We start from the raw sequence: 25061 nt of genomic DNA, 5'->3' as shown, positions 1-25061 counted from the left end.
TTCTTTACTCTGGCCTTCCCCTGATTATGATTTATCAAAATGGGTGATAGCTGCAATTGTCATGTAGGGTCTGTCTGACACTAATGTTGGCGGTTTTTGGAACTTCTGCTGCTTTTATTATCACACTGTTTTTATATGATTTTTATTATATATGATGTATGCTGCCTTGGGCGGGTTCCTACTCTGAAAGGTGGTCTATAAATTTTCTTTAAAAAGCACATCAAGAAAATACTAAGCTGTAGATCCAGAAATGGGAGATTTAGTGATCATTTGCACAAACACAAAAATAAATTAAAAACCCATGCACAAATTAACACTCCACCCTCTGACCCAATAATGAACCGCTCTGAAGAACTGAAGGGAAAACAGAGAGGGAGACTATGGCAGTTTCTCCTGACCAGGAAGAATATATTACATTTGTAGGCTATAATGCTACATTTGTTATCATCCAAATCTGCAGTTGCACTTTGGGAGAGTCAGGGCAGGGCTTGGAAAAATGTGTGCTGTGTGGAGGGGATTGAGTGGAAGAGGTCCATTGTGTTAAGTTCCCCTGTCTGGCTAGCTTGGCACAGATGAGGTGCAGGGCGGTGTGTGTGTGACATCCTGGGGGATGTGTGCATTTTAATGTTTTGGGGGAGATTCCAGGCTGTCTAAACTTCAGGACCCCTGCCCAGGAATCTAATTTAGGGCACAATCCTATGCAGGTTTAGACAGAAAAAAGTCCTACAACTCCCAGCAAATGCTGGGAGTTGTAGGACATTTTTCTGTCTAAACCTGCATAGGATTGCACCCTTAATGTTTTATACCCCAAAGCGGGTCACTTCTAGTTTACTCTTATGCCTTAAATAAGAGGTGGATTCCAAATGCAGTTACTTCAAATACGATCTACACAAAATACTTGCAAGACAATACTTGTGTAAAAAGGTTTTGGCTTTTTTTAACCCCAATATACAGCTCCTGCCCCCTCCCTCCTCCGGTCTTTCTTTCCTCCCCTATTGTGGGTTACTCAGAAGTAGGTGTCCAAGAATCTGCCACAAGGCAGCTTCCCTTATTCTTTTCCTCTCAAGAGTGTCATAAAATATTAGGTATAAGCAAACTTAAATTTAAAGAGGATCTCCCTGTGTCACAAGCTGCAAAAGATCCTATATCTCCCTGGCCCCACAATGCCTGAAATGTTCATCTCCAAGGCGGAAGGAAAGTCCTGCTCGTTAACAAGTACTTCTGCCCTTGTTTTTCAAAAGCATTTCACTCACAGTGCATCAAAACTGCGAAGACCCAACAATTCAAGGTGGTTTTCAGGGCAGTAACTCCAAGCACCAATTAGGATCAGGCCTTTTAGCCCCAAAGTGAGGAGTTGCCAGTCGGGCTCTGCCGTCCAACATACTGGCTCTAGTTGTGACAGGGGGCCCCTGTGGAAGGCTGTTATACACATTTGCCGGGGAGTAAGCCTCATTGAACGGAATGGGTCTTACTTCTGAGTAAGGCTGGCACCGTAGCTGGCAAGTGTTTCACTGTCCTGGGCTGACTCGTTGAAGCTGCTGAGACCTTTTGACCCTCCTGACCAGAACAGCCGCTAAACGGAGGGCAAAGCTTTGCAGCCAAAAACTAAACACAAACTGGTTGAACAGACCCATTCCGCAAGAAGAGAAAATGTCCAGAACAGGAGAGAGAAATTGCTGCCAGCAGCACCCTGAGGAAGCCAGTGTGGTGCAATGCAAGATGTTTCCCTGGTCCTGCTTGGGGAGATGCAGGAAAGGATCTCGTTGCTTGGCCATCTGAAGGCTGAAGGGAGAGACTGAGATTCTTGGAGAGGATGGGGATTTCGGGAGGTATGGAGCAGCCCTGTCCTCAGGAAAAGCACTTTCCCCGCAAACGCCCTTCCTGTCCCGCCTTCTTCCGCCGGAGGACAGAGGACTTTGAGCTTCCTCCGGGTGCTGCATCGGTGTCTCCTTTGGGGGACCAGGTGAGAGGTCCCCCCCCCCGCCTTGTGCATTGGGGTGAAGGGGGAGGGACGTAGGGGGCAAGAAGACCCGGAGGAGGAGATGCCCAAATTCAGCCCCCAGGATGTCAGAGGGGGATCTGGTTTCGTGTTACGGAGGGGAACTCGACCCTCCCCACATTCTACCCCATAGAGAGGTGACCGGCGCGCTGATCCGCTTGGGGCTCCCCCATAATGTCACGGAAGTTCACCCTTTCCTCCGTTCTGCAGAGCAGGAGGCCGCTTTGATTTGGCAAAGGGGGGGCGAGGAGGAGATTTCAAGGTAAACTGCAACACTGAGTCAGATTATCAAACTGATTAAACTGCGCTACGTTAACTAACGTAAATGGCCCCTTTAATCAGGCACTGCTCCCCCCTTTGCAAATGAGGGTCCCCTGGTGCCGTTCTGCATGGGGCTGAGATGCATCCCTCGTTCTCTGCTGGACTGGCCGGACTGCCAAAAGCAAACGAAGGTGGGCGGAGGGAGACGGGGGGCCCCACCAAGACCGGCCCTCCCACGAGGCAGCTGATGTGGGGAGCCCTGAAAGGGCAGCATTTTTTTTAGTCAGAGGAAGATCTGAATTTGCATCATGGAGGGGAATAGGAGCCTCACCCCATTTCACCCCTCAAAGAAGTGACCTGTGTGGGTGATCCGCTTGGGATTCCCCCCCCCCCCAATTGTCAGGGAGCGTCACTCTTTGCTCCAGCAGCCCCTTTGATTTGGGAGATGGAGGGCTGGTGGGGAGGGTTGAAGTGGCAGAGCCAATTCTTCAAACTGATTCTCTGATTAAGCTGCTCTGCATTGACTAAAAGCCTTCCACCTATAATCAGGCTGTGCTCCCACCCCTCCTCTGCAAATGTGGGTCTCCTGATGCAATTCTGCATGGGGCTGAGACGCTCCCCTTGTACTCTACTGGACTGGCGGGACTGACACAAGCAAACAAAGGTGGGCGGAGGGAGACGAGGGGGCCCACAAGGCCGGCCCTCCCAGGAGGCAGCTGATGTGGGGACCCCTGAAAGGGGAGCAGATTCTTAGTTATTTAAATGACTACTATAAATATCTCCTGCTATGGACGGCTGAGGGGAGAGGTAGTTGTGGCAGTTTTTGCTAAAGGCAGCATCTTGGGCCAGCCCTGTGAGGAAATCCTGCAGAGGAGGAGAAGGCTGCTAATAAATAAATAAATGGGGAGCGGGAAAATAAAAGACAATAAAAGAGAGATGTTAAGAAACCTCAACAGGAAAACAGCAAACTTCAACAGAGCACAAGCGGCAAATCCCAGTTTCTCCAGGGCACAAATCTTATGGGGTCCTTCAAGCTAGGACACCGTCCCGTGAGAACTTTTGCTCTGTTCCAGTAAGGCAGCTCCTAGCTATGATATTTAGGAATGGAGCCTCCGTTTGCTGAGGAAGTGTACTTCAGAAAATCAGGGAGAAATGCTGTGTTTTAACTACAAGTCTGCCTAAAGTAAAGGAAAAAGCTATTTATTCATCCAACTTTCTGTGCTTATGTGAATTTGGCTGATTAATACATTGATATTTTAAAAAAATTTAAATCAACAAAGATTTCTTTAAATGACAAAGCGTTAATTTAATCTAGTTTTATGGTGGGTTAATGAAAGCGAGGCTTAAGGAGAAGAGCAGAAGGTGTCACAGAGAGGATGGGTGGCTGGGGCTTGGATGAAGAAAGGATTAAGGCCTCAAGGGAAGGCCAAGAGATGGGGAAGGGGATAAGACATCTGACTCTTGAGCAAATTCTGATTCTCAGGCAAAGGGAAGACTTTGATCTGTTGCTCTTAGATGAAGGATCCTCCCCAACTCTCTAGTCTCTCTTGGAGCCTTGTCATTCGCCTGCCTTTCCTTCCGGGACAAGACCTGCTTACTAGCTGGAGTCTTGCACATTTCATCTTGTCCTGATGGTATAATAATTCTTTAACAGAACCATGTCCTCTCTTTACAGAGCCCTAGTAGTGCTGCCTCATATGGCAGTCTTTGCCCAGATACAGAAGAGCGAAGACTTTCTTTGGCCCCCTTGGAGGCTTCCTTGGATCAAAGATGGCCGAGCAGCACTCCGGCTACCCCAAACCACAAGGAGACCTTGATGCCATTAAGACCAGGAGAAGTGGAGAATTCTGGGAAATAATGGTGCAGGAGGACCTGGGTGAGAACATGGTTGGCTCAGACGTGCAGTGCCAGCGTTTCAGGCAGTTCCGCTTCCAGGAGGCTGAGGGGCCCCGAGAGGTTTGCCACCAACTCCACGCTCTTTGCCGTCGGTGGCTGAAGCCAGAGCGACACACAAAAAAGCAGATACTGGACCTGGTGATCCTGGAGCAGTTCCTGACCATCCTGCCAGGGGAGATGGTGAGCTGGGTGAGAGAATGTGGAGCGGAGACCAGTTCCCAGGCAGTGGCCCTGGCAGAAGGCTTCCTCCTGAGCCAGGCAGAGGACAGGAAGCCAGAAGAGCAGCAGGTGAGAGCATTTCATCCAAGGGGTCAGGAATGTGAGTTAGGATATCCAAAAACTCTCTAATAATTGCCCAACCCCTTCTGGAAATTATCTGAGGAGAGATGTCCCATACCTCGCTCTCAACATTTTTGCCTCTCTCATTCCTTTTCTAATCCTTCCTCTCCTTCCATGTCTTGGATCTCCATTGCTGTTTCAGGTTCAGAGTCTGCTTGCAGAAGTGGGACCTGATTTCCCCACAGCAGAGAAGGCTCCATCAGACACCAGTCAGAGCCCCCCACGAAAGGGAATCAACAAGGAGGGTGATGAAGGTGCCACCTTGAAGGGTAAGGATTAATTTGGGATGGTCGTATTTCAAGCTGCTCTCACTCTCAGGAGTATGGAAGAGATCTTTGGTCGCTTTTGTGTTCCCCCATGTTTTTTGTGGGTAGATGCTTGTCTCCCGCCTCCTCTATAATTCAGAATTATGTTTAATTTTCAACACTTGGTGAATTTATACATGGAAACTAAAAGTTTGATTTGTGGCCAAGAGTCCAAATCAGGACATACGCATTTTTACCCAACTAAACTCTCAAAATGGAAATTCAAGATGAGACGTCTTGTAATGCCCAGGTGTTCTTAGATTTGCATGACTTCTGGGGCAATTGACTGGGAAGCCAGTCCTCTTGTGCTCCAAGGAGTTTACTTCCCAGGAGGTTAGGACTGTAATCTCACTCTCTGAGGCACCATGTGCTACTGGCCTCCCATCATCTTTGTTTCTTGCAGGGGCTGGAATGACACCGGCAAGGAGTGCTCTGCCATCTCTTTTACTTTGTGGTGGAGAGGAACTGGGTCAGGTAGGTGGAAGGATCACTGGGGAGACAGGCTGGGAGCAAACTGGGTACTTCTGTCTGCTGCTCACCTCCCAGGATGTGAATGAATATCTCTCTATTTCCTTCTGGCCAGGCTAAGATCCTACAGAGAGCCCTGCTGGATGGGACCAAAGGCCCGTCTAGTCCAGCATCCTGTTTCTCACAGTGGCCAACCAGATGCCTCTTGGGAAGCTCACGAGCAGGACAGGAAGGCCGTAGCTGTTTCTTGCTGTTTTCCCCCCAGCAACTGGTTTTCACAGCCAGCAGGTTTCAATCCTGCAGTATAACGCCCAGCCAGGTCACTTTATGCTAACCTTGAGTAGGAAACATTTTCTTTTTTTTCCTCCAGGGTCTGGTGACTTTTGAGGAGGTTGTTGTTTGCGTCACGGAGGAGGAGTGGGCACTGCTGGATCCTGGCCAGAGAGCCCTGCACAGGCAAATCATGGAGGAGACTCGTGGGATCGTGGTCTCTCTCGGTAAGGCTCCCTGTATCCATGATTAATGTTAAAATCAGGTTCCAAAAGCAATAATAATGGGAAAAACAATATTACCATAGTCCGGAGATGATGATGTGCAAAAAGAAAATAAGCTACATTATGTCGGGGGTCTCCAACTGTGAGCACATTTGGAATTGTGGGCACCACCACAAAAAGGCTCCCATGGAGGACGTGGCTAGTCACATAATGGCTACCATGGGGGCCTGGCTAGTCAAAAGAGGTTCTGGGGAGGGGAGAAATAACGAGGCTAGAGGGGAGGAGGGGGAGGTGGAACCATGAGGTGAAGAACAGGGGGAGAGAAAGAGAGACAAGAGGGTGGGAGTGGTGAAAGAGAGAGAAAGGTCTGTGCGGGTGGAAGAAGATTGAGTAGAGCCAGGAAGAAACGCTTTCCTTCTCTTCCTGCCCACTGAACAGCGGAACAGCAGCAGGTTGAGGAACAGGAAGGAGACCCTGGCACACAAATGTTTTCCGGGTTTCTAAGTAAAAACAGAATTTTGAAGGGGGCAAGAGAGTGGGGCACTGTGTTGGGGACCCTTACATGAAGTCATATTAAAACAATCAAATGATTAAACAGTATTTTAAGATGACAGGTTAAAGACACAGACCTCAAACATACCACAGACATTTTCACAAGGTGCGCTAACACAGCTCAGAATCCCCCAAACCAGCAGCAGCAAAACACTGATTTGGGAAAGGCAGCACAGAATGGGCATGTTTTCATGGCATAGTTGAAGGCCTCCCCTGCAGGGCTCACATGGGGTTTGATTGAATATTTCAGCACCTCTAGATCCCTTCTTTCAGTCTACCAATACTTGTTTATTTTTATTTACAAAAACATAACCCTGTGTGACGGTCCCTGACCGCTTGTGACAATACCCACCACTTGTGATGTACTAAAGGCCCTCAGGAACATCTGCCTTCATTTTGGGACAGCAGTGCCCACTGTCCCACAAGCTTTAGCCCCTAAATTCACCAGGGAAAAGAGACACCCAATGTGCCTAATTGGTTCCCTTTACAGCAACCAGGAGAAGGACCCAGGAAATATGGACACTATTGGTAGTGCAGAAAGATGAACAAGACATGGGATTCTATAATTTTAAAACAAACAAATTGAAGTTTATTTAATACAAGAGATGTTCCCGGAAGCTGCAGCTGGTGCAGAACATGGCGGCTCTCCTGATTAAAGGCAGTTGCTTGCGTGATCATATCATTCCGGTGCTGAAGGAGTTGCACTGGTTACCAGTTTTTTTCCGGGCCAAATTCAAGGTGTTGGTTTTGACCTTTAAAACCCTATACAGTTCCAGCCCAGCCTATCTCAAGGAGCACCTCCAGCAACACCAGATAGGCCGCTTAACAGGATCAGCCTCGGATGGCCTTCTCTCTGTCCCATCAGCCAGGACAGCTAGGCTGGTGAGGATGAGGGAGAGGGCCTTCTCTGTGGTGGCCCCCACTCTGTGGAACTCCCTCCCTAGGGAACTCTGCCATGCATCCTATTTAATGAGCTTCTGCCATGCACTGAAAACTTGGTTATTCAGGCAGGCATTTGGGGTGGGTTAGGGTATTTTTAAATAATATTTTAATGTATAGTTTTACTGTTTTAAATCGTACAGTTGTACATCGCCCAGAGTGGCCGGGTGACCAGCCAGTTGGGCGGTTAAGAAATTCAATTAATAAATAATTAAAAAATCTTATAATTCATCACTCAGTTCTCAGTCTTACCTTGCCTACTCTATCCCTTTTGACTCCTATTCCCACAACCCCACTATCTAGATGTAGCTTCATCAACCCTAAGGCCCGATCTCTATCCAACCAACCAACCAACCAACCTTCTGCTCCTGCCTTTTATAAACTCAGTCTCCTCCCATGCGCGCGCGCACACACACACACACAAGCCCCTCCCACCTCTCACTCATTGTCTGCCATACCATTAACCCTAACTTACCTGGATTCTATTTAATACAGCAAACATATACGCACATGAATACAAACACAGTTTTGTATTGATTTTGTCACACCCTGCCTTTCCATTTAACAACAATCCCCAAAGGAGCAAACAGAGGTGAGGCATCCATTCAAAATGTTGGAAAGCTACAACATAGTCAAAACAGTAATGAGCATCCAGTCATCACATCATTGAGGAAACACTGAATCCCAGAAGCCTGACAGATCAGCTGGACTGAAGCCAGAGAGGGAGGTTTCTAGGGAGGCAGCCAGCACCCCAGAATGCAGTTAGTGTTCTGAACCCAAACCCAGCTGTTTCTCTCTTAGTCTGTTTCTCTGAAACTGCAGTCTCTCTTCACACCAAGGCACCCTGATTACATCCTCCTTGGCTGGGGTGGAGGGATGGAAAAGAGACCTGCTCCTCTCTTTCTGGGCACAACAGAGCTTGGGGGTTTCCATGCTTTGAAAAGCAGTGGGTGTCCCAGGAAACCAAGATGGTTTCGGTAGCTGGGACCCAGGATGATACTGGTTCAAATGTGACAAATGAAACCAGTGTACTAAGTCGGCACACAGAGGGCACGAAACTCTGGATAAAAATCCAATCCAATTTCCACAAGATGTTCAAAGGCAGAAAGCTTGCCATATCTGATATTACAAAGCCATAAAGGAGCTGCAGCAAGATTCCCAGGTAGTGACGAGAGCTGTTCTGGGCTGAAAGTAATGGGGCTCGGGCAATTTCTTGCCAGAGCCATCTCAAATATAGCAGTGGGCGATTTGGGATGGGTGCTCAGCCAAGGAGCTATTAAGCCTGCAGCTATAGAAGATTGGTTCTTTCCTGAAAGGTTAAGAAATTCCTGATCTAGCACCTGAGCTGGTAATTGACTTGTCTCAGGGAGGTCACTACAGGGCTGGTATATGCCTGTATGAGTAGCGTTGTGCTTGCTCCTCCCAAGGCTTTCTGAATATGAGCACTTTTGATTAACTTGGTAATGTCAGATCTGACCTTGTGTATGTGACCTTTAGGGCTATTAGGTAAGATGACTTTGCCATTACTTTGCCCACCTTGGCACAGGCAAGGGTTTGTTAAGGTGACCAAGTCCGTGTCTGCCAAATGTTATTGGATTTCTGAAGTACTTGCTCTGCAGTACCTGATAACCAGCCTGTGAGGTTGATTAGGCTGAGAGAGAGTAACTGGCCCAGAAAGACATAATAAATACAATTTCTCAGCTGAAAGCTGAACTCAGGCCTCTATTGGCCCAGTCCAATGCATTGTACTGCACCAACAGTCAGTTAATGCCAGTCAACAGGGCAGTTAAACACAAGGTAATTTATTTTTATTAATTATTAATTATTAAATTTATTAATCGCCCATCTGGCTGGTCACCCAGCCACTCTGGGCGATTCACAGCATACAATAAAACAGTTTAAAACAATAAAATTCTACAATAAAAACATTTTCTAAAATACCCTAACCCACCCCAAATGCCTGCCTGAACAACCACATTTTTAATGCACGACAGAAGCTCATTAAAGAGGGGGCATGGCGGAGTTCCCTAAGGAGGGAGTTCCACAGGGTGGGGGCCACCACAGAAAAGGCCCTCTCCCTCGTCTCCACCAGTCTAGCTGTCCTGGCTGATGGGACAGAGAGAAGGCCATCCGAGGCTGATCTTGTTAAGCGGCCTGTCTGGTGCTGCTGGAGGCGCTCCTTAAGATAGGCTGGGCCAGAACCATATAGGGTTTTAAAGGTCAAAACCAACACCTTGAATTTGGCCCGGAAAACAACTGGTAACCAGTGCCCATCTAAGTCTTATCACTTCTTCCTTTAACTGAGATTCTGTTGCTAACTCTGGTTTCTTGTCTTCATTCCCAAAGGTGACAGGTGGGAAGTGGAGAATAAGGGAGAACCACGCGGGATGTCACCAAAAAAAGACAGATGTAAAAATAGCAAACAGCAGAGAAATAAAATTGAAGCAAATCAGAATTGGAATAATAATTCCTTTGCTTCTGAGGGCAATGGCTACCAAGATATCACAATCCAAGAAGAAATACAGAAAGGACAGGAAAAGAACAGGTGCCATATGCGAAGGAAAGCTTTCAGTTCTGAATTATACAATAAAGCGCATTTCAAAAGTCACTCATTGAAAAAACCACATGAATGCCTGGAGTGTGGAAAAAGTTTTAGAACGAAAGTACATCTCTGTCGTAATCAAAGAACTCACACACAGGAGAAAGCATATGAATGTTTGGAGGATAGAAAGAGCTTCAGTCAGAAAACATCTTTCTCTTCTCATCAAAGATTTCACACAGGGGAGAAACCATATCGTTGTCTGGAGTGTGGGAAGAGCTTCAATCAGAGTACACATCTCACTTGTCATCAAAGAACCCATACAGGGGAGAAACCATATTATTGTTTGGAGTGTGGAAAGAGCTTCAGTCAGAGTACACATCTCACTTGTCATCAAAGAACTCACACAACGGAGAAACCATATAATTGTTTGGAGTGTGGAAAGAGCTTCAATCGGAAAGAAACTCTCACTCAACACAAAAGAACTCACACAGGGGAGAAACCATATCAGTGTTTGGAGTGTGAAAAGAGCTTCAATCAGAAACAAGCTCTCACTCAACACGTGAGAACTCACACAGGGGAGAAACCATATCAGTGTTTGGAATGTGGAAAAAGCTTCAGTGAGAAGAGAACACTTACTCAACATGAAAGAACACACACAGGGGAGAAACCGTATCATTGTTCAGAGTGTGGAAAGAGCTTCAGTCAGAATGCACAACTTATTTGTCATCAAAGAACTCACACGGGGGAGAAACCATATCAGTGTTTGGAGTGTGGAAAGAGTTTCAGTCAGAACACACATCTCAATTCTCATCAAAGAACACACAAAAGGGAGAAACCATATCATTGTTTGGAGTGTGGAAAGAGCTTCAATCATAAGCAAACTCTCACTCGACATCAAAGAACTCACAAAAGGGAGTAACCATATCAGTGTTTGGAGCATGAAAAGAGCTTCAGTGATAAGTTCCTGACCCCCGTATAATGCAGTGTGAGGCTTTATTCCAGTTCAGGAGGAGTTCTTGCCTGTGACACCAATTTTGAGTCCGACCAGGACACTGCAGAGTCAGGCCCAGCCATAGGAAGCCAGGTGCCTGAGAACTCAGTTCTCCCAGGCCTCCCACCGTCTTACGTGCTGGGAGGGGGTGAGACGCAGGACACTGATACAGCCTATCTTCTACAGCTGGGAGTCCTTGACAGAGACCCCTGCTTCTCAACTGGGGACATCTTCTGTAGGAACAGGGCAGTAGGAGGGGGTCTCTGAAGGAAAGGGAGCTTTGGGGGTATCTCCTTTAGTGTGTCGTCAGCTAGGGAGGCCTGTAATACATGCACAAGGGCATTTCAGAGGCGCTGTCAGGAGCGCCCTAGCTGCCTCTTACAGTCCCCTCCAATAGCCAACTCAAGACACAGATGAAAAGGATTCTTTCCAAGGCTTTATTCCTTTTACAACTTAATGACTTTCAGATGCTAATCATCAAAGACTAAGCAAGGAATAGCACTGGGGAAAGATAGCAGAGTAGTCTAAGCTCCAGGTAAGGCAGTTGGTCCCCGTTTGAAGGAGGAGGGCGGGAAGACTCTGAACTTATGGGCTATGGAGAGGTCCTCCCTCTTACCCTTGGGCCCTTGGAACGCGACCGTTGTTTTAGCGCCAAGCGGGCACAGTGCCTCCTCTCCACGCCTTCCATCTGGTGCCGCTCCCTGCGTCTGCGCCGAGCGTCCAGCAAGGCCCCCTCCCCCGCTCTCTCGCTGCCAGGGTCACTATCTCAGGAATGCAGGCAGGAGGAATCTCTCCCTGCCGCTGTGCCTGTGAGAGATGAGCGAGCTCCTCTCCCACGGGTGGTTGCTCTTCCTCAGAATCAGGACTGCTCTGGGGCTCTATGGGCTCAGTTTCCACCCTGACAGGCATCCGATGAGGCACAGCAACCGCCTGAGAGCCAGGTTTCCCTGCCAGAATCGCATGTTCAATACTGATCTTTAGTGGCCCCTTCCATGTATTTAACCCAGAACAACCAGCAGTAGACTTTGCTGGAAGCAACAGTTAGATAATGTGCAAACCTTCCCGGTTTCATTGGAACTCTGAACTTATTTGGATTTATTTTGTGTGCTGAACCCAATGCTGTTTGGGTCTTTTGTTGTGATGCTCATGAACTGATTCTTGTCAAGGAACTACGCTGTAATCCGTTAACTGTGGATCTTTTTCGGGACTGTAAAGTTTTATAGCTAATAACTAGAATTACTGCAGTCAAAGGTTTTACTGTGACTTGTGCCTCAGCTCCAGGAAGTCAGGTTTTGACAGGCAGCTGTCCATACCCCATATCAGCATTTCGCCTCCCCCTTTCATTCACTTGGTAGCATCCCCCATATAAGCAACCCCCCCCGCCCCACCCTTCAGTCAGAAGAAGCATCTGACTTCTCATTTGTTAACTCACACAGGGAAGACAGCATAGAAATTCAGCATGGAACAAGTTTCAAGAGTGTACTGTATTAATGAATGGCAGATGAGCCATGTAACATAAGATGAAGCTAAGTCAACAAAGAAACTTAAAAGTTACGTATTTTTTCCTCATACATTTGTACATAGTGAGTAATAACTTCCAGGTCCTAGATACTCCCAGATAGTGGGGTGGGGTGGATTTCCTCTGTTAAGTTTTCCTGGGTTGTAAATCTCTTTAATAAACATTTAATTTTTAAAGAAGAAGAAAAATATATTTCAATATCGAATGCATATGTGCAAATAACAAAAGCAAAACATTCATAGATAGACACCACATCTTACAAAATAGCAAAGGAGCTGCCCAAGGGGCTGAACGCATTTTGGGTTAGAGTTCAGCACCTTGGATAGCTCTTTTAGAGTTCTGGCTGGTTGGGACTAATGGATTCACTGCTCACTGAAATTGGAGCCACCAGCCTCCACTGGCTGAGATGTTTCGGAGGCCCTGGTGGGCACCCATGCTGTGCTTCAACTGTGCTGTCATTCATTGTGGCACATGACCAGCCTCAACCAGCGCTTTTGGATTGTGCCCGTACCGTTGTGGCCACCCAAGTGTCATCTGCTCTCTGAAGCTAGTTCATTCTGCAGAGAATGGAGCTTTTGAAACATCTTTGAAGGCGGCCAGACTATTTTGATAGTCCACTGCGGGGGTTACTGGGCGATACAGGCCAGGCCTCATTCTTCCAGGAAAGCTTGCATCTGTCATCACATCTGTCATCACAGGCAACTGCTTGGGGTGGAGCGGGGGGAAGCACAATAACGACGCCATCTGCCTCTCCAGGAGCAAGGGTGGGAAAACGCCCTAGCAATCACCTCCCCCGTTCTGTCCCTGCCTGATCTCTGCCATCATCAGAGGCGGCATTCTGAGGGTGCCAAATGATCCTGAGGTTCACCTCAGGAGCACTTGCAGTAAAGCCCTTAGCGTTGCTGCACCCACCGTCTGGAAAGCTTTACCTCCTGTCATTAGACCTGCCCCCAGAGTTCAGACGTTTAGGAGGCAACCCTATCAGGATGCCCATCAGCCTCTGGACTCGGAGGCTGGCAGGCGTCCTTTGCAGAGTGGGAGGAGGATGGAGGCGATCTGCATTTTTGCTAGACGGGATATTTTGCCCGTCTAGCTGGGGCTCTGCGGAACAGGAGGGAAGGAGGCTGGGGAGGCCGGAGGATTCTTCGTAAGCCAGCCTCCCCAGTCCCCCCCCCCAGAACTGCCCCCTTTCTCTCCTCTCCAAGGTTGTCTTTGTGGTTCTTTCTGTGCTGGCTACAAGGGGGAGGGGGAAGAGAGCTCAGACCCCTGAGTCCGACGCCTGAGCAGTGTCTCCAACCTCGGCTCCAGGCATCCGAACTATCCTATGGTCCCCCAGCTGCTATCTGGGAGCCATAAGATTGCTCTTTTCGAAGTCTTAAGACCTGCACACGGGCTTTCCCCAAAGCGTGACCCAGCCAGCAATGCTCTCTAGGGCACAGTAGAATGAGCAGTTTTACTGTTGATTAGCTATTGTGTTTTATTGTGATATTTTATTGCTGCTTTGATGGCATTTCACACTTTATGTTCATTGCTTTGCTACCTCTGTAGAAAGTAGTATATACATCTGAGAAATAAGCAAACAAACAGGAACCCTCCTGGTCTCTAGGACAGGCAGTCCCACTTCTCCTGTGTCACCCACTTTGACAGCCATTAGCCAGTTTATCTACATCTGGATTCAGCTTCAGTGAATAGCAGCAGTAAAATCAAGAGTCAGCACTGTCAGGTACCTGTGGAGGCTCACACCTGAGCAAGGAGCTCCCCCCACAGCCCAAGCCCCGCTTTTGCCCAAAGTCCTCCTAGGGAATGCTGAGAGTTATACATCTTTTTTTCTGTCTAAACCTGCATAGGATTGCACCTTTAGGGAAAAATCCAGCTGAAGCCCAGCACTTTTTAGGATGAGAGCTAAGCGGATAATGCAAGGCAATTTCAGGGAAGTAAATGAGACTTAAAGCTTTTGTCTATGGCTGAAATACATTTTTTGTGGTAGCACTGTGATTTTTCCCCTAAGCAAGTGTGAAGGTAGGCCTGATTAGGCCTTGTAAGTAGTTTGGTTCAGGGAAGGTGCCTGATGGGATTAGGAGAATGTTTATGTGTCTGACCATGAAAAGGTAATTGTAACATGCCCATTATAAGCAGGAAATTCCTATCCACCAAAGTAGCTCATCCCTAAAGGTAAGAATGCAGCTGTGCTGATAAGACTGTTGCTGAATTAAATTAGCTCCTGAATATGTGTAGTGTATTTTCTTTGTTCTCCAACTTTCAGTCTGTATAAAAGCATCCTGTTTCTAGTGAGACACAGTTTTGTCTGCCTCTCCCACTGCCGTGATGTGCTTTAATAAATTTCTGACTGTTCAACCTAACCTGCTTTGGATATTTCCTTAACACAAGTCACATTCATGATCTCAGCAAGTTATTTATTTAAGTATTTCTATTAAGCATTTTTCCCCACAAATGTTGCTCAAGGCCACCAACACCAATATAATACAATACAACAACAATAAACAAAAACATAGAAAGCAATTAGGCAAGGTAACATATCGATAAAACTTATTTTAACAGGAGTAAAACCAATGAGGATGCCACCAACTCTGGCTAACTGAACACTTCAGATCGGGTTCCTAGAGAAGAAGGGTGAAATCAGGGGGAAAGGGAAAAATGTCACTACTGTAGAGAGAAGGGGGGGGGAGAGAGAGAGAGAGAGAAAAAAGAAAGGGACCTTGGAGCATGCCTTACTGCCCCACCCATCTATAAAGTGAAATCTCTCTGAATGTCGTTGGTGCAGAGAGGAGTCGGAGGCTGGCGCAAAGAGGCAGCATCTGTGAGATTAAGGCAGGGTGGGGGAATGATTGGATTCTTGGGGAGGGAAAAGCAAGAGGTTGCAGGGTGGAAGAGGGTGAGACCATGACCACCTGATCAGGGACAGGAGAATGGCCACCTAGCTGGTTCATGCAGAGACCAGCGTCAGGGACATAAGAATCTGCATTATACCAGATCAGAGTATGTGTCTGTCTAGACCAATATTTTCTGTTTTGAATGGCAGTTAGCCCCCCAGAGCCTCAGACAAAGAGAAATCTTTGTCCCGCCACCTGCTATCTTGTTCTTTTTTTAACTGGAGATGCCAGTGATTGAATATGCGACCCAGTGTTTCAGTTAAATAATTTTAGTCTCCTAACTTCTATGCTCTATGCCCCCACGCGCACACACACAACCTGGGCTTAAAGGTCTTACGCCCCTGCCCACTTCAGATTGTTAAGGGGCGTTATTTCACTTACTCCAAGATGCGGCAAGCCAGGCGTGCTGCGTTTGGGGTCCCTCCTGCTCATTCTCCTGGACTTCTACCCGAAGGCCTGTCTGAGAGCGCCACTGGTGAGACCTTCTGCATGCGAAATATGTGCTCTGCCTCTAGGCCGTGCTCCCTCTCTTCAACTGCTTGCGCAACTCTAAAAGCGGGGTCCAGATTCCACAATGCTGTGGATGTGCAGACTCAGCCTGTTTCTCTTCCCTGGCAGATGAAAAGCAGGTGGCCTTGTTGGTTCGTTGGAATTTGGCAGGTGAGGTGCCTCTGCCTGCATGCTGCTGTGTCCAGCTACAATGTGCACATCTACCGCTGAGCTGCGGGACCCTCTTGTCTCCCTGTGGCCAAGAAAGACGAACAGCTTAGCTTGTGTCATTGCTTGCAAGAAAGCAAAGAAAATGTCTTTGCAGAGCTTCACTGTTTTATTGCCTGCCTCAGGGAACACCCCACAAATTGAGATTCAGGCAAGAAAGTACAGTTCTGTAATACTTGCTTTATTGAATATGGTTTATTAGTTCACTGCAAGCTACTTTGCAGCATATAGCTCTCCTAAGAAAAGCTTCTTGAAGGACTAAGGGATAAAGTTAAAGTTAAGGGATAAGCAGAACAACATTCCCTTTTGGCTGGAGGTGGTACTTACTCTAAACGTTACAACTTCCCACCTCTAAAATAACTCATAATACACAAATATTTCAGCATTTGTATAATCTGCTAACCAGATAGGTTTTTGCATTTGTCTCCCAACTCGAGTTCTATATGGACTTCAGGAAATGGTTTCCCTGGTATCAGGGTCTTCAGAATGCAAGGAAACCGTATCAGAGTCAGATATTTCTGTTGTGGTCCTGATGTCATCCAAAAGCAGTAGTTCTGAGTTGCAGGTCCACCTGACAATTCCTCTTCGACCACAGGCCCCTAATGAGATGTTTCCGGTGCTTGTTGGGGTACCTCGTCCTTTTCCTGCTCAGCATTCTCTTTGCACTGTGGCTCACTATCTGCTGTGGACAGTTGCATTTTCCTTTTAGTCAGTTGTTGTAGCAGTTGCATGTGTAGTACAAAGGGGCGAAATGCTCCCTTCTGTATCAGGTAGGATAAATTACTCAGTTTCTTAATTACTGTATAAGGCCCCCTCCAAAAAGATGTAAGTGTGGGGTTTCTTCCTGACTCTTTTTTCCAGTTGTGTAGGTTCCCCTTCTTGAATGGGAAAATGCCATTTTTCTCTAGCATCTTGTGTATAACATGGTCATTTTCTTCTCATCTGTTCTTCAACTTCCTTAAAAGCAGTCCCCAAGTCATTCAGATAAGTTTGTGCTAAATCATTCACATGACTTGGTGGCACAGGCTCTGCCTGTCTTGACTGCTTAAAAAGCAAACCACATGGAAGCATGAGTTTACAAAGTCCAAAAATAATTTAATAAGGAGAATAGTGGATTGGAAAACGTCTGCTGGAATTATATGCAAAAACAACAAATGGAACCTTAAGATCCCAATCTCTCTGGTCTTCACTTACAAAAAGTCTAAGCATAAAATCAATTGTGTGATTCATTCCCTCTATGCTGCCATTACTTGCATGCACAATACTCGTCCTTACTTTGGTTATCTGTAGTTGTCGGTACACTTCGTGCAGCAACCATGACTCAAACTCCTTCCCTTGATCATTACAAATGCAATTTGGTGGGCCAAACTGCAACACCACATATTTCATGATTGCATCCATCACTTTCTCAGTCCTTTTGTTTTTCAGCAGTTGGACCACAACAAATTTTGAAAAGGTGCCATACGCTACCAGCAAATACTGATTTCCGTTTGGTGGTGCTTTCTTTTGTTGACATACCATGCATGACTGAATCCAGTTTTTAACATCTGTTGTGAGGCCCAGACAAAAAAAAAATATTTCTGATACCCAGTCAAATGTCTTTTCATATCCCAAATGTCCTGACGCTTCATAGCCAAACACTCCAGTACAGTTGCTAACTACTTGGTTTCTTTCTTATTCAGTTTCCAACCAACAAACGCCACTGGTCTCCATCTAACTTGGTCATCTATTTGTTCCAGTGCAAATCCAACAGCAACCTTTGAAGCATCACAGGTTACAGTAAATGGATGGAGAGAATCTGGGAATTTAAGGATTGCGTAGTTAAGCAATCTATCTTTTAATGAATCAAATGCTTTTTGATGCTCTGGATCCCACACAAAGTTATTTTTCAAGAGCTGATACACTGGCGCTGTCCTTTGTGCAAAGTTATTTACAAATCTATAGAATCCACAAAGTCCCAGGAATCTCTGCACCTCTTCCAAGTCTTCTGGTACCTTCCAATTTTGTATTACATCCAGTTTTTGTAGATGGGGCTCCAACCCATTCTCACTGACAATGTGTCCTAAAAAAGTTATGCAACTCCTTGCAAACTGGCACTTGTTACCTGCCAATTTAAATCCAGATTCTTTGAAAAGTGTTAGAATTTTTTTCCAAACCCAACAAATGTTCTTCCCATGTTTTATGGAAACACATAAAATCATCGAATGTCTTCTGTTTTTAACACTCCCAATTATAACAAAGGGTCATTTACCCTTTGAAAGGTACTCAGAGCATTCATAAGGCATTCTGCAAAACTGAAAAAGACCATAGGGTGTGACAAAGGCAGTTTTTGCCCTGTCAGCCACTTAAATTTGATGATATCCTGATGCTAAATCAAAGCTCCTGAAAAAGCTTGCCCCTGATATTTTATCCAGCATGTCTGCCATGTTAGGAATTGGTAACTGTCTTGAACAGTTTGTTTATTTAATCTTCTGTAGTCAACACAAATTCTCAAATCTCCATTAGGCTTTTTTACAGTTACTATTGGAGATGCCCAGGGTGATGCTGAATGCTCCATCAGGCCATCTTCCAACATGGGAGCTAGCTTTTCCTTCACGGTAGTCTGATAAACGAAAGGAATCTGCCAAGAAGGTTGTTTCACTGGCACACTCCCTGACTTCAGCATAATCTCATGGTACACTCTATCATATCTCCCAGTTTCTTTATTATTTTGTGAGAACACACTTGCATATTTCAAGAGCAGCTGTTCCAGATGTTTCTTTGTGGTACCTTCTACTGGTGCTTCTGATAGATTCACACCCAGCTCTTTTACAGATCTGGCCACTGCACAGCTTCTAACGTCCACCTCATTCAGAGGTTCTAAGACCCCCATGACATCAAACATTATTCCTACAGATTGATTGTTTGTGAGCTGCACATCGTTTTGACACATCCAGCTTTCATGTAAAAAAAGGAGAAATGTGAAATTAGAACCCCCAGCATAGCACTTCTGGACTATCATATTGATGCTTCTGGCATTCACCCCACTCACAAAAACTACGTGCAATTTACAATGCACCTGCTCAAAAAACAAAGCAGGAACTTCAAGCCTTCTTGGGACTTCTCAATGTCTCTCTCTCTCTCTATTTATTTATATCCCGCCTTTTCCCCAATACTGGGACTCAAGGCGGCTTTACAACATTAAAACTTATACCATTAAAACCTATAAATAGAAATATAAATACAAGTGTACAAAACTTAAAATATAATTAAATCATCAATATTAAAATTGTAAAAATATCAAAACATTAAAAGGCAACAAGAAAAATAGTATCCATCCGTCACATTTTCACAGTACCACTCTTGCCTCCCTGGGAAGGGAGTTCCAGAGCCTTGGGGCAGCCACCGAGAAGGCCATGTCCCGCGTTCCCACCAGGCGTGCCTGTGATGGTGGTGGGACGGTGAGAAGGGCTTCCCCTGAAGATCTCAGGGCACGAATAGTCTCATAGGGGAGAATACGGTCTTTCAGATAACCTGGACCCGACCCATATAGGGCTTTAGAGGACATGACCAGCACCTTGAATTGCGCCCGGAAACAGACTGGGAGCCAGTGAAACTGTTTTAACAGGGGAGTTGTATGCTCCCTGTAACCAGCCCCAGTCAGCAGTCTGGCAGCAGCTCTTTGAACCAGCTGAAGTTTCTGAACACTCTTCTGAGGCAGCCCCACGTAGAATGCGTTACAGTAATCCAAATGGGATGTAACTAAGGCATGTGTTACTGTGGCCAAGTCAGACATCTCAAGGAACAGGCGCAGTTGGCGCACTAGCTTCAACTGTGCAAATGCACTCCTGGCCACCGCTGAAACCTGGGCATCCAGGCTCAGGGCTCAATTCAGAAGTACACCCGAGCTGCGAACCTGTGTCTTCAGGGGGAGCGTAACCCCATCCAGCACAAGCTGTATCCCTATTCCCTGATCTACCTTTCGACTGACCAGGAGCACCTCTGTCTTGTCTGGATTAAGTTTCAATTTGTTTGCCCTCATCCAGTCCATTACTGCCGAAAGACACTGGTTCAGCACCCCGACCGCTTCCTTGGAATTAGATGGGAAGGAAAAGCAGAGTTGGGTGTCATCAGCGTACTGGTGACACCAAACCCCCAAACCCCGGACAACCTCTCCCAGTGGTTTCATGTATATGTTAAATAGCATGGGGGACAAAACAGAACCCCGAGGGACTCCACAAGCCAATGACCAGGGATTCGAACAGAAGTCCCCCAGCACCACCTTCTGGGTCCGCCCCTCCAAGAAGGAATGGAGCCACTGCAAAACAGTGCCTCCAAGTCCCATCCCAGTGAGGCGGCCCAGAAGGATACCATGGTCAATAGTATCGAAAGCCGCTGAGAGGTCCAGCAGAACCAACAGGGACACACTCCCCCTGTGTAGTTCCCAGCGTAGGTCATCCACCAAGGTGACCAAAGCTGTTTCTGTCCTATAACCGGGTCTGAAGCCAGATTGAAATGGATCTAGATAATCTGTCTCATCCAGATTTCTACTATGTGTTTCTTCCACAAAAGCCTACCATTGCTGAGCCACTGCATCACTTGCTGGTAAAAAGAGTTCCATGGAAATGGACCAGCCAGCCTGAGAATGCTTTCCAGAATGTCAAACACTGGTTGAGTTCAAATTCTGTGCTTGTACCTTATGATGAAAAAACAAAACAAAACTAATCCTTACTGCTGATGCTTCTTCTTACGGAGTTGGTGCTGTGCTAAGCCACAAATTTCCAGATGGTACAGAGGCACCAACTGCTTATTATTCAAGGACTACACCATCCACTGAAAGGAACTTTGCACAAATTGACAGAGAAGCCTCAGCTGTTATTTCAGGAGTCAAAAAGTTCCACTATCTCTATGGCTATACTTTTGAAATCCGCACAGACCACAAGCCTCTTCTAGGAATCTTCTCTCCTGGTAAGCCTATTCCCTGCACACTGTCACCCTGCATGCAGGGTTGGAGCATTCTGCTCAATGCTTATGATTATACACTTGTCTGCAAGCCAGGAAAGGTAATAGCTAATGCCGATGGATTGAGTCGGGTACCACTTCAAATTCCAGAATTTGTTGTACCTCCTCCACTAGAGGTCTTGATGCTCGAAGCCCTTCCTGACCCACCTCTTCAGGCTGATCAGATTGCTAGGCTGACTGCTCGAGATCCTGTACTGGCTCGTACTTGTCAAGCCACTAGGCACAATCCACCAAGGGCACCTATCTTTCCATGGGAAGTGACAAAGAAGCCTTGGTCAAGAATGCGTATTGATTTTGCACAACCATTTCAAGGAAAAAACCTCTTATTTGTGGTAGATTCTTACTCGAAATGGCTTGAAGTAGCCTTAGTGCCATCACAAACAGCTGCTGCAACAATCACAGCACTGCACCATTTCTTTTCAACCCATGGGTTGCCTGATACTATAGTCTCAGACAATGGGACTGCTTTTACATCTGCTGAATTTAAAACATTTGCAGACAATAACCTTATTTGGGCTGTCACCATTGCACCTCGTCGTCCCCAGCAAATGGCCAAGCTGAATGGATGGTGCAGACAACAAAAGATGCCCTGAAGCCTATTGTGGGAGGAGACTGGCCAACACGCCTTGCCAGGTTTCTCATTGCTCAGCATGTTACTCCTCGTGTAACAACAGGAGTCAGTCCTGCAGAGTTATTTATGGGGCAGCGTCTAAAAACTTGCCTTGACTGTCTCCACCCAGATTTAGCTGAAGGCTTACAAAGCAAACAGGAACAAGCTCTGGATGCTGCCTTGTTAGCTCCTACTCTCCATTCATTTGCCCCACAAGATCAGGTGTTTGCTAGGAACTATGGTGCTGGACTGAGGTGGGTTCCTTCCTCTATCATTGAGGTCACTGGACCTGTGTCATACAAGGTCCAGTGTGCAGGTGGGTCAATGTGGCATCGCCATGTTGACCAGTTGAGAAGGCGTTCTGGCCAGAGTGGGTTGTCATCAGCAGAGGTAGCTGCTGAAGATCTATCTGGAACTGATGTGTTTCTTTCACCACCAGCTGAAGCACCAGAACCGCTAAGTGATGGGAGCAATACTCCTTCCTTACCTATGGCAGTTACTGAAAGGAAGTCATCTGAGCAAGCTACACCTACTAGTCAAGTGCAGAAACTGTTCTGTGAAAGGGTACCTCCTCATTGGTCGAAGATTATGATAGCTGGGTGGGGGGGGGGGAATATTATGTATACTGGGGTGGGGGGCACTGTGGCTTAGTTATTGTTTTTAACCTTGGCAGCTCCTGTAGAGCTGGGAGTAGCAACAGCTGGTGGAGCTTCTGCTAAATGGCCACTTCTGTGTGTGCTGAATTAAAGATCAGTTGTATTTGAGGCCTGCTGATTCTGCAGCCATTCCTTCTACCTATACAATGTACCCCAAAGAGGGTCACTTCTAGTTTACCCTGAAGCCTTAAGTGAGAGGTGGATTCCAAATGCAGTTACTTGAAATAGAATCTACACAAAATACTTGCAAGACAGAACTTGTGTAAAAAGGTTTCTTAAAACCTTAACATACAGCTCCTCCCCCTCCCTCCTCCGGTCTTTCTTCCCTCCCCATTGTGGGTTATTCAAGGGTGGGCGTCTGAGAACCTACCACAAGACAGCCTCCATCATTCTTCTCTTTTCCTCTCAGGAGTGTCATAAAAATTCAGGTATACCCAATCTTTAAATGTTAAAAGGTCTCCCTGTCACAAAAGCTGCGCAAGGCAAGGCAAAGCTAAAAGTCCTGTATCTCCTTGCGCGTACCATGTTTTAAATGTTTGCCTTTATCTCTTTTCTAGGCAGAAGAAAAGACCAGCTAGTTAACAAGTCCTTCTGTCATTGGTTTTCAAAGTATTTCGCTCACTGTGTATCAAATCAGCTAAAACCCAGCAATTCAAGGTGGTTTTAGTCCAGTAACTGTAATCACCAGTTAGAATCAGGCCTTTTAGCCCCAAAGTGACAAGGTGCCAGTCAGGCTCTGCCATCACCATATTGGCTTCCAGCTGGCTCCAGCTGCGACAGGGGAAGCCTTGGGGAAGGCTGTGATAGACATTTTATCGGGGAGTAAGCCGTTAAGACGCTGAACTGCAGACCGGAAGGTCGGCAGGACAGCAGTTTGAGACCCGAGTGCTGCGTGACGGAGTGAGCTCCCGTCTTCAGTCCCAGCTCCTGCCAACCTAGCAGTTCGAAAGCAAGAAATTGCAAGTAGATAAATAGGCACCGCCCCGGCGAGAAAGGTAACAGCGTTCCGTGCACCTCGGTGTTCAGTCATGCCGGCCACATGGCCACGGAAGCGTCTTCGGACAGCGCTGGCTCTTGGGCTTAGAAACGGGGATGAGCACCGCACCCTAGAGTCGGACACGACTGGTTGGGGACACCTTTGCCTTAAGCGCCATGGGCCTGAATGGGCCATACTTGTGAGCAGACACACCCAGGATGGAACTGTGGCTTTCTCCCCCAGACCCATTAAGGTTCCAGTGTCCTGAGCCGCCTTGTTGACGCTCCTGTGACCTTTGGAGCCTCCTGGCAAGAACAGGAAGGACAGCGTTTTACAACCCAAAACAAAACACCCGCTGGCTGAACAGATTCATTCAGCAAGAAGAGAGAATGACCAGAACAGAGAAGAGAAATCATTGCCAGCAACGCCTGAGGGGAAGCCACAAGCCAAGGTGGCGCAGTGCCAGATGTGTTCAGGGGCCGGCTTGGGGACATGTCACTTTGCCATCGAAGGGTTAAAGGGACTGAACCACATTCCTAGAGAGGAAGGGGATTGGGGGAGGGGCCGTGCTCTCCACAGGAAATGCACTCCCCCCAGGCACTTCCTGTCTCGCCTTCTTCCTCCAGAAGAAAGCGGCTTCGGAGCTTCCTCCGGGTGCTGCACCGGTGCCCCCTATGTGGGAGCAGGTGAGGACCCCCCCTGCCGTGTGCATTGGGAGGCAGGGGGTCCCTGGGCTGCGGGGGAGGGGCGGGGGAGGGGGAGCAATCAGGTGGGGGGAGACGCCCAAATTCAACCCCCAGCGTGCCAGCTGGATCTGATTTTGCATCAGAGAAGGCAGCTGGGCCCTCTCCTATTTCGCCCCTCGCAGGGGGGATCCGTGCCGCTGATGCACTTCGGATCCCCCCCCCCCACAATGTCAGGGAGCATCACTCTTTCCTCCGTTCAGCGCACCAGGAGGCCCCTTTGATTTGGCAAGCGGGGGTGGCGGGGAGGAGGTTTGAAGTGGTCTGCAACGCTGAGCCAATTTATCAAACCGATTCACTGATTTTAAGCCGCTCTGCGTTGAGTAAAACATTTCCACCGTTAATCGGGCACTGCTCCCCCCACGCAAATTTCGGTTGCCTGATGCGGTTCTGCATACGGCTGAGATGCACCCCTCGTTCTCTAGTGGATTTGCCGGACTGACCAAAGCAGACAAAGCTGGGTGGAGGGAGGCGAGGTGCCCCGCCATGCCCTCCCATGAGGCAGTGGATTTGGGGAGCCCTGAAAGGGGAGCATTTTTTGTTTGTTTGTTTGTTTATGTAATTGACTACTATTGACATTTTACTGCTGGTTTTGGGGGGGCAGAGAGGAGAGGGTTTCTGGGATTTTGTACTAAACACAGCAAAAAATCTTGGGCCAACCCTGTGATGCAGGCCAGCAGAGAGAGGCAGCTGGAGAGGAGTTCTTTTGAGAAGGAGGAGAAGGCTGATAATAAATAAATAATAAAGTAAATGAGGGAGGGGGAGAATAAAAGAGAATGAAAAACAGATGCTAAAAATCCTGGACAAAAAAAGCAAATTCAACAGAGCACAAGTGGTGAATCCCAGTTTCTGTTGGACACAACATTTCTGGTCTCTGTGGAAGCAGGATGAGAAATTTTGCTCTGTTCCAGTGAGGCAGCTCCTGCTTAGGAATGGAGCCTCCATCTGCTGAGGCAGCATACCTCACAACATCATAGAAAACGTTTTCCCCCCAATTTTTTTATTGTGACTTTTAACAAAACAAACAGAAAACAAAACCAAAATAAATAAAAATGAAGAACAAAATAAAACAAAATAAAAATACAGTAATATATATTAAAATTATCAGTTTCAAATATTACAATATTTGAAAAAGGAAAAATAGTAGGTTACACACAAACGT

General features: G+C 46.9%; 2 protein-coding genes across 4 annotated transcripts in view; both read left to right on the top strand.

Annotated features, from left to right (window-relative positions):
- The first annotated feature begins 1874 nt into the window (after positions 1-1874).
- On the top strand, positions 1875-14657 carry LOC146355890 (uncharacterized). 3 transcript variants are annotated; one of them, XM_084830854.1, is made up of 7 exons: positions 1875-1931; positions 2810-2959; positions 3936-4444; positions 4638-4764; positions 5204-5274; positions 5639-5765; positions 9600-14657. In XM_084830854.1, exons 3-7 carry the CDS (start codon positions 4031-4033, stop codon positions 10712-10714), a joined length of 1854 nt encoding a protein of 617 aa, XP_084686980.1. In that variant the 5' UTR covers positions 1875-1931; positions 2810-2959; positions 3936-4030; the 3' UTR covers positions 10715-14657. The 3 variants fall into 3 exon arrangements, with proteins under 3 accessions (XP_084686980.1, XP_084686978.1, XP_084686979.1); XM_084830852.1 differs by lacking the exon at positions 2810-2959 and having other exon boundaries at positions 1889-1963; XM_084830853.1 differs by lacking the exon at positions 2810-2959 and having other exon boundaries at positions 1902-2261.
- Positions 14658-23765: 9108 nt separating this feature from the next.
- Positions 23766-25061, top strand: part of LOC146355888 (uncharacterized) — a 74634-nt gene continuing 73338 nt past the window's right edge. The window contains exon 1 of the mRNA XM_084830640.1: positions 23766-23842. Coding sequence (XP_084686766.1) covers positions 23831-23842 — 12 coding nt within the window. The 5' untranslated portion in view covers positions 23766-23830. The remainder of the gene's footprint in view (positions 23843-25061) is intronic.

This window comes from Heloderma suspectum, chromosome 2 (assembly GCF_057233095.1).
Source record: "Heloderma suspectum isolate Gila_16-S chromosome 2, 16-S_ref, whole genome shotgun sequence".
NCBI classification, from domain to species: Eukaryota; Metazoa; Chordata; class Lepidosauria; order Squamata; family Helodermatidae; genus Heloderma; species Heloderma suspectum.
The sequence above is the reverse complement of the archived record's forward strand: the minus strand, read 5'-3'. Positions and strand labels throughout refer to the sequence as shown.

Excerpts from the sequence above, each read along its gene's own strand:
- LOC146355890 (XM_084830854.1), top strand. The coding sequence starts at position 4,031 with ATGGCCGAGCAGCACTCCGGCTACCCCAAACCACAAGGAGACCTTGAT. Across the intron at positions 4,765-5,203 it reads TGAAGGTGCCACCTTGAAGG|GGGCTGGAATGACACCGGCA; the intron begins GTAAGGATTAAT and ends TGTTTCTTGCAG. Across the intron at positions 5,766-9,599 it reads TGGGATCGTGGTCTCTCTCG|GTGACAGGTGGGAAGTGGAG; the intron begins GTAAGGCTCCCT and ends TCATTCCCAAAG.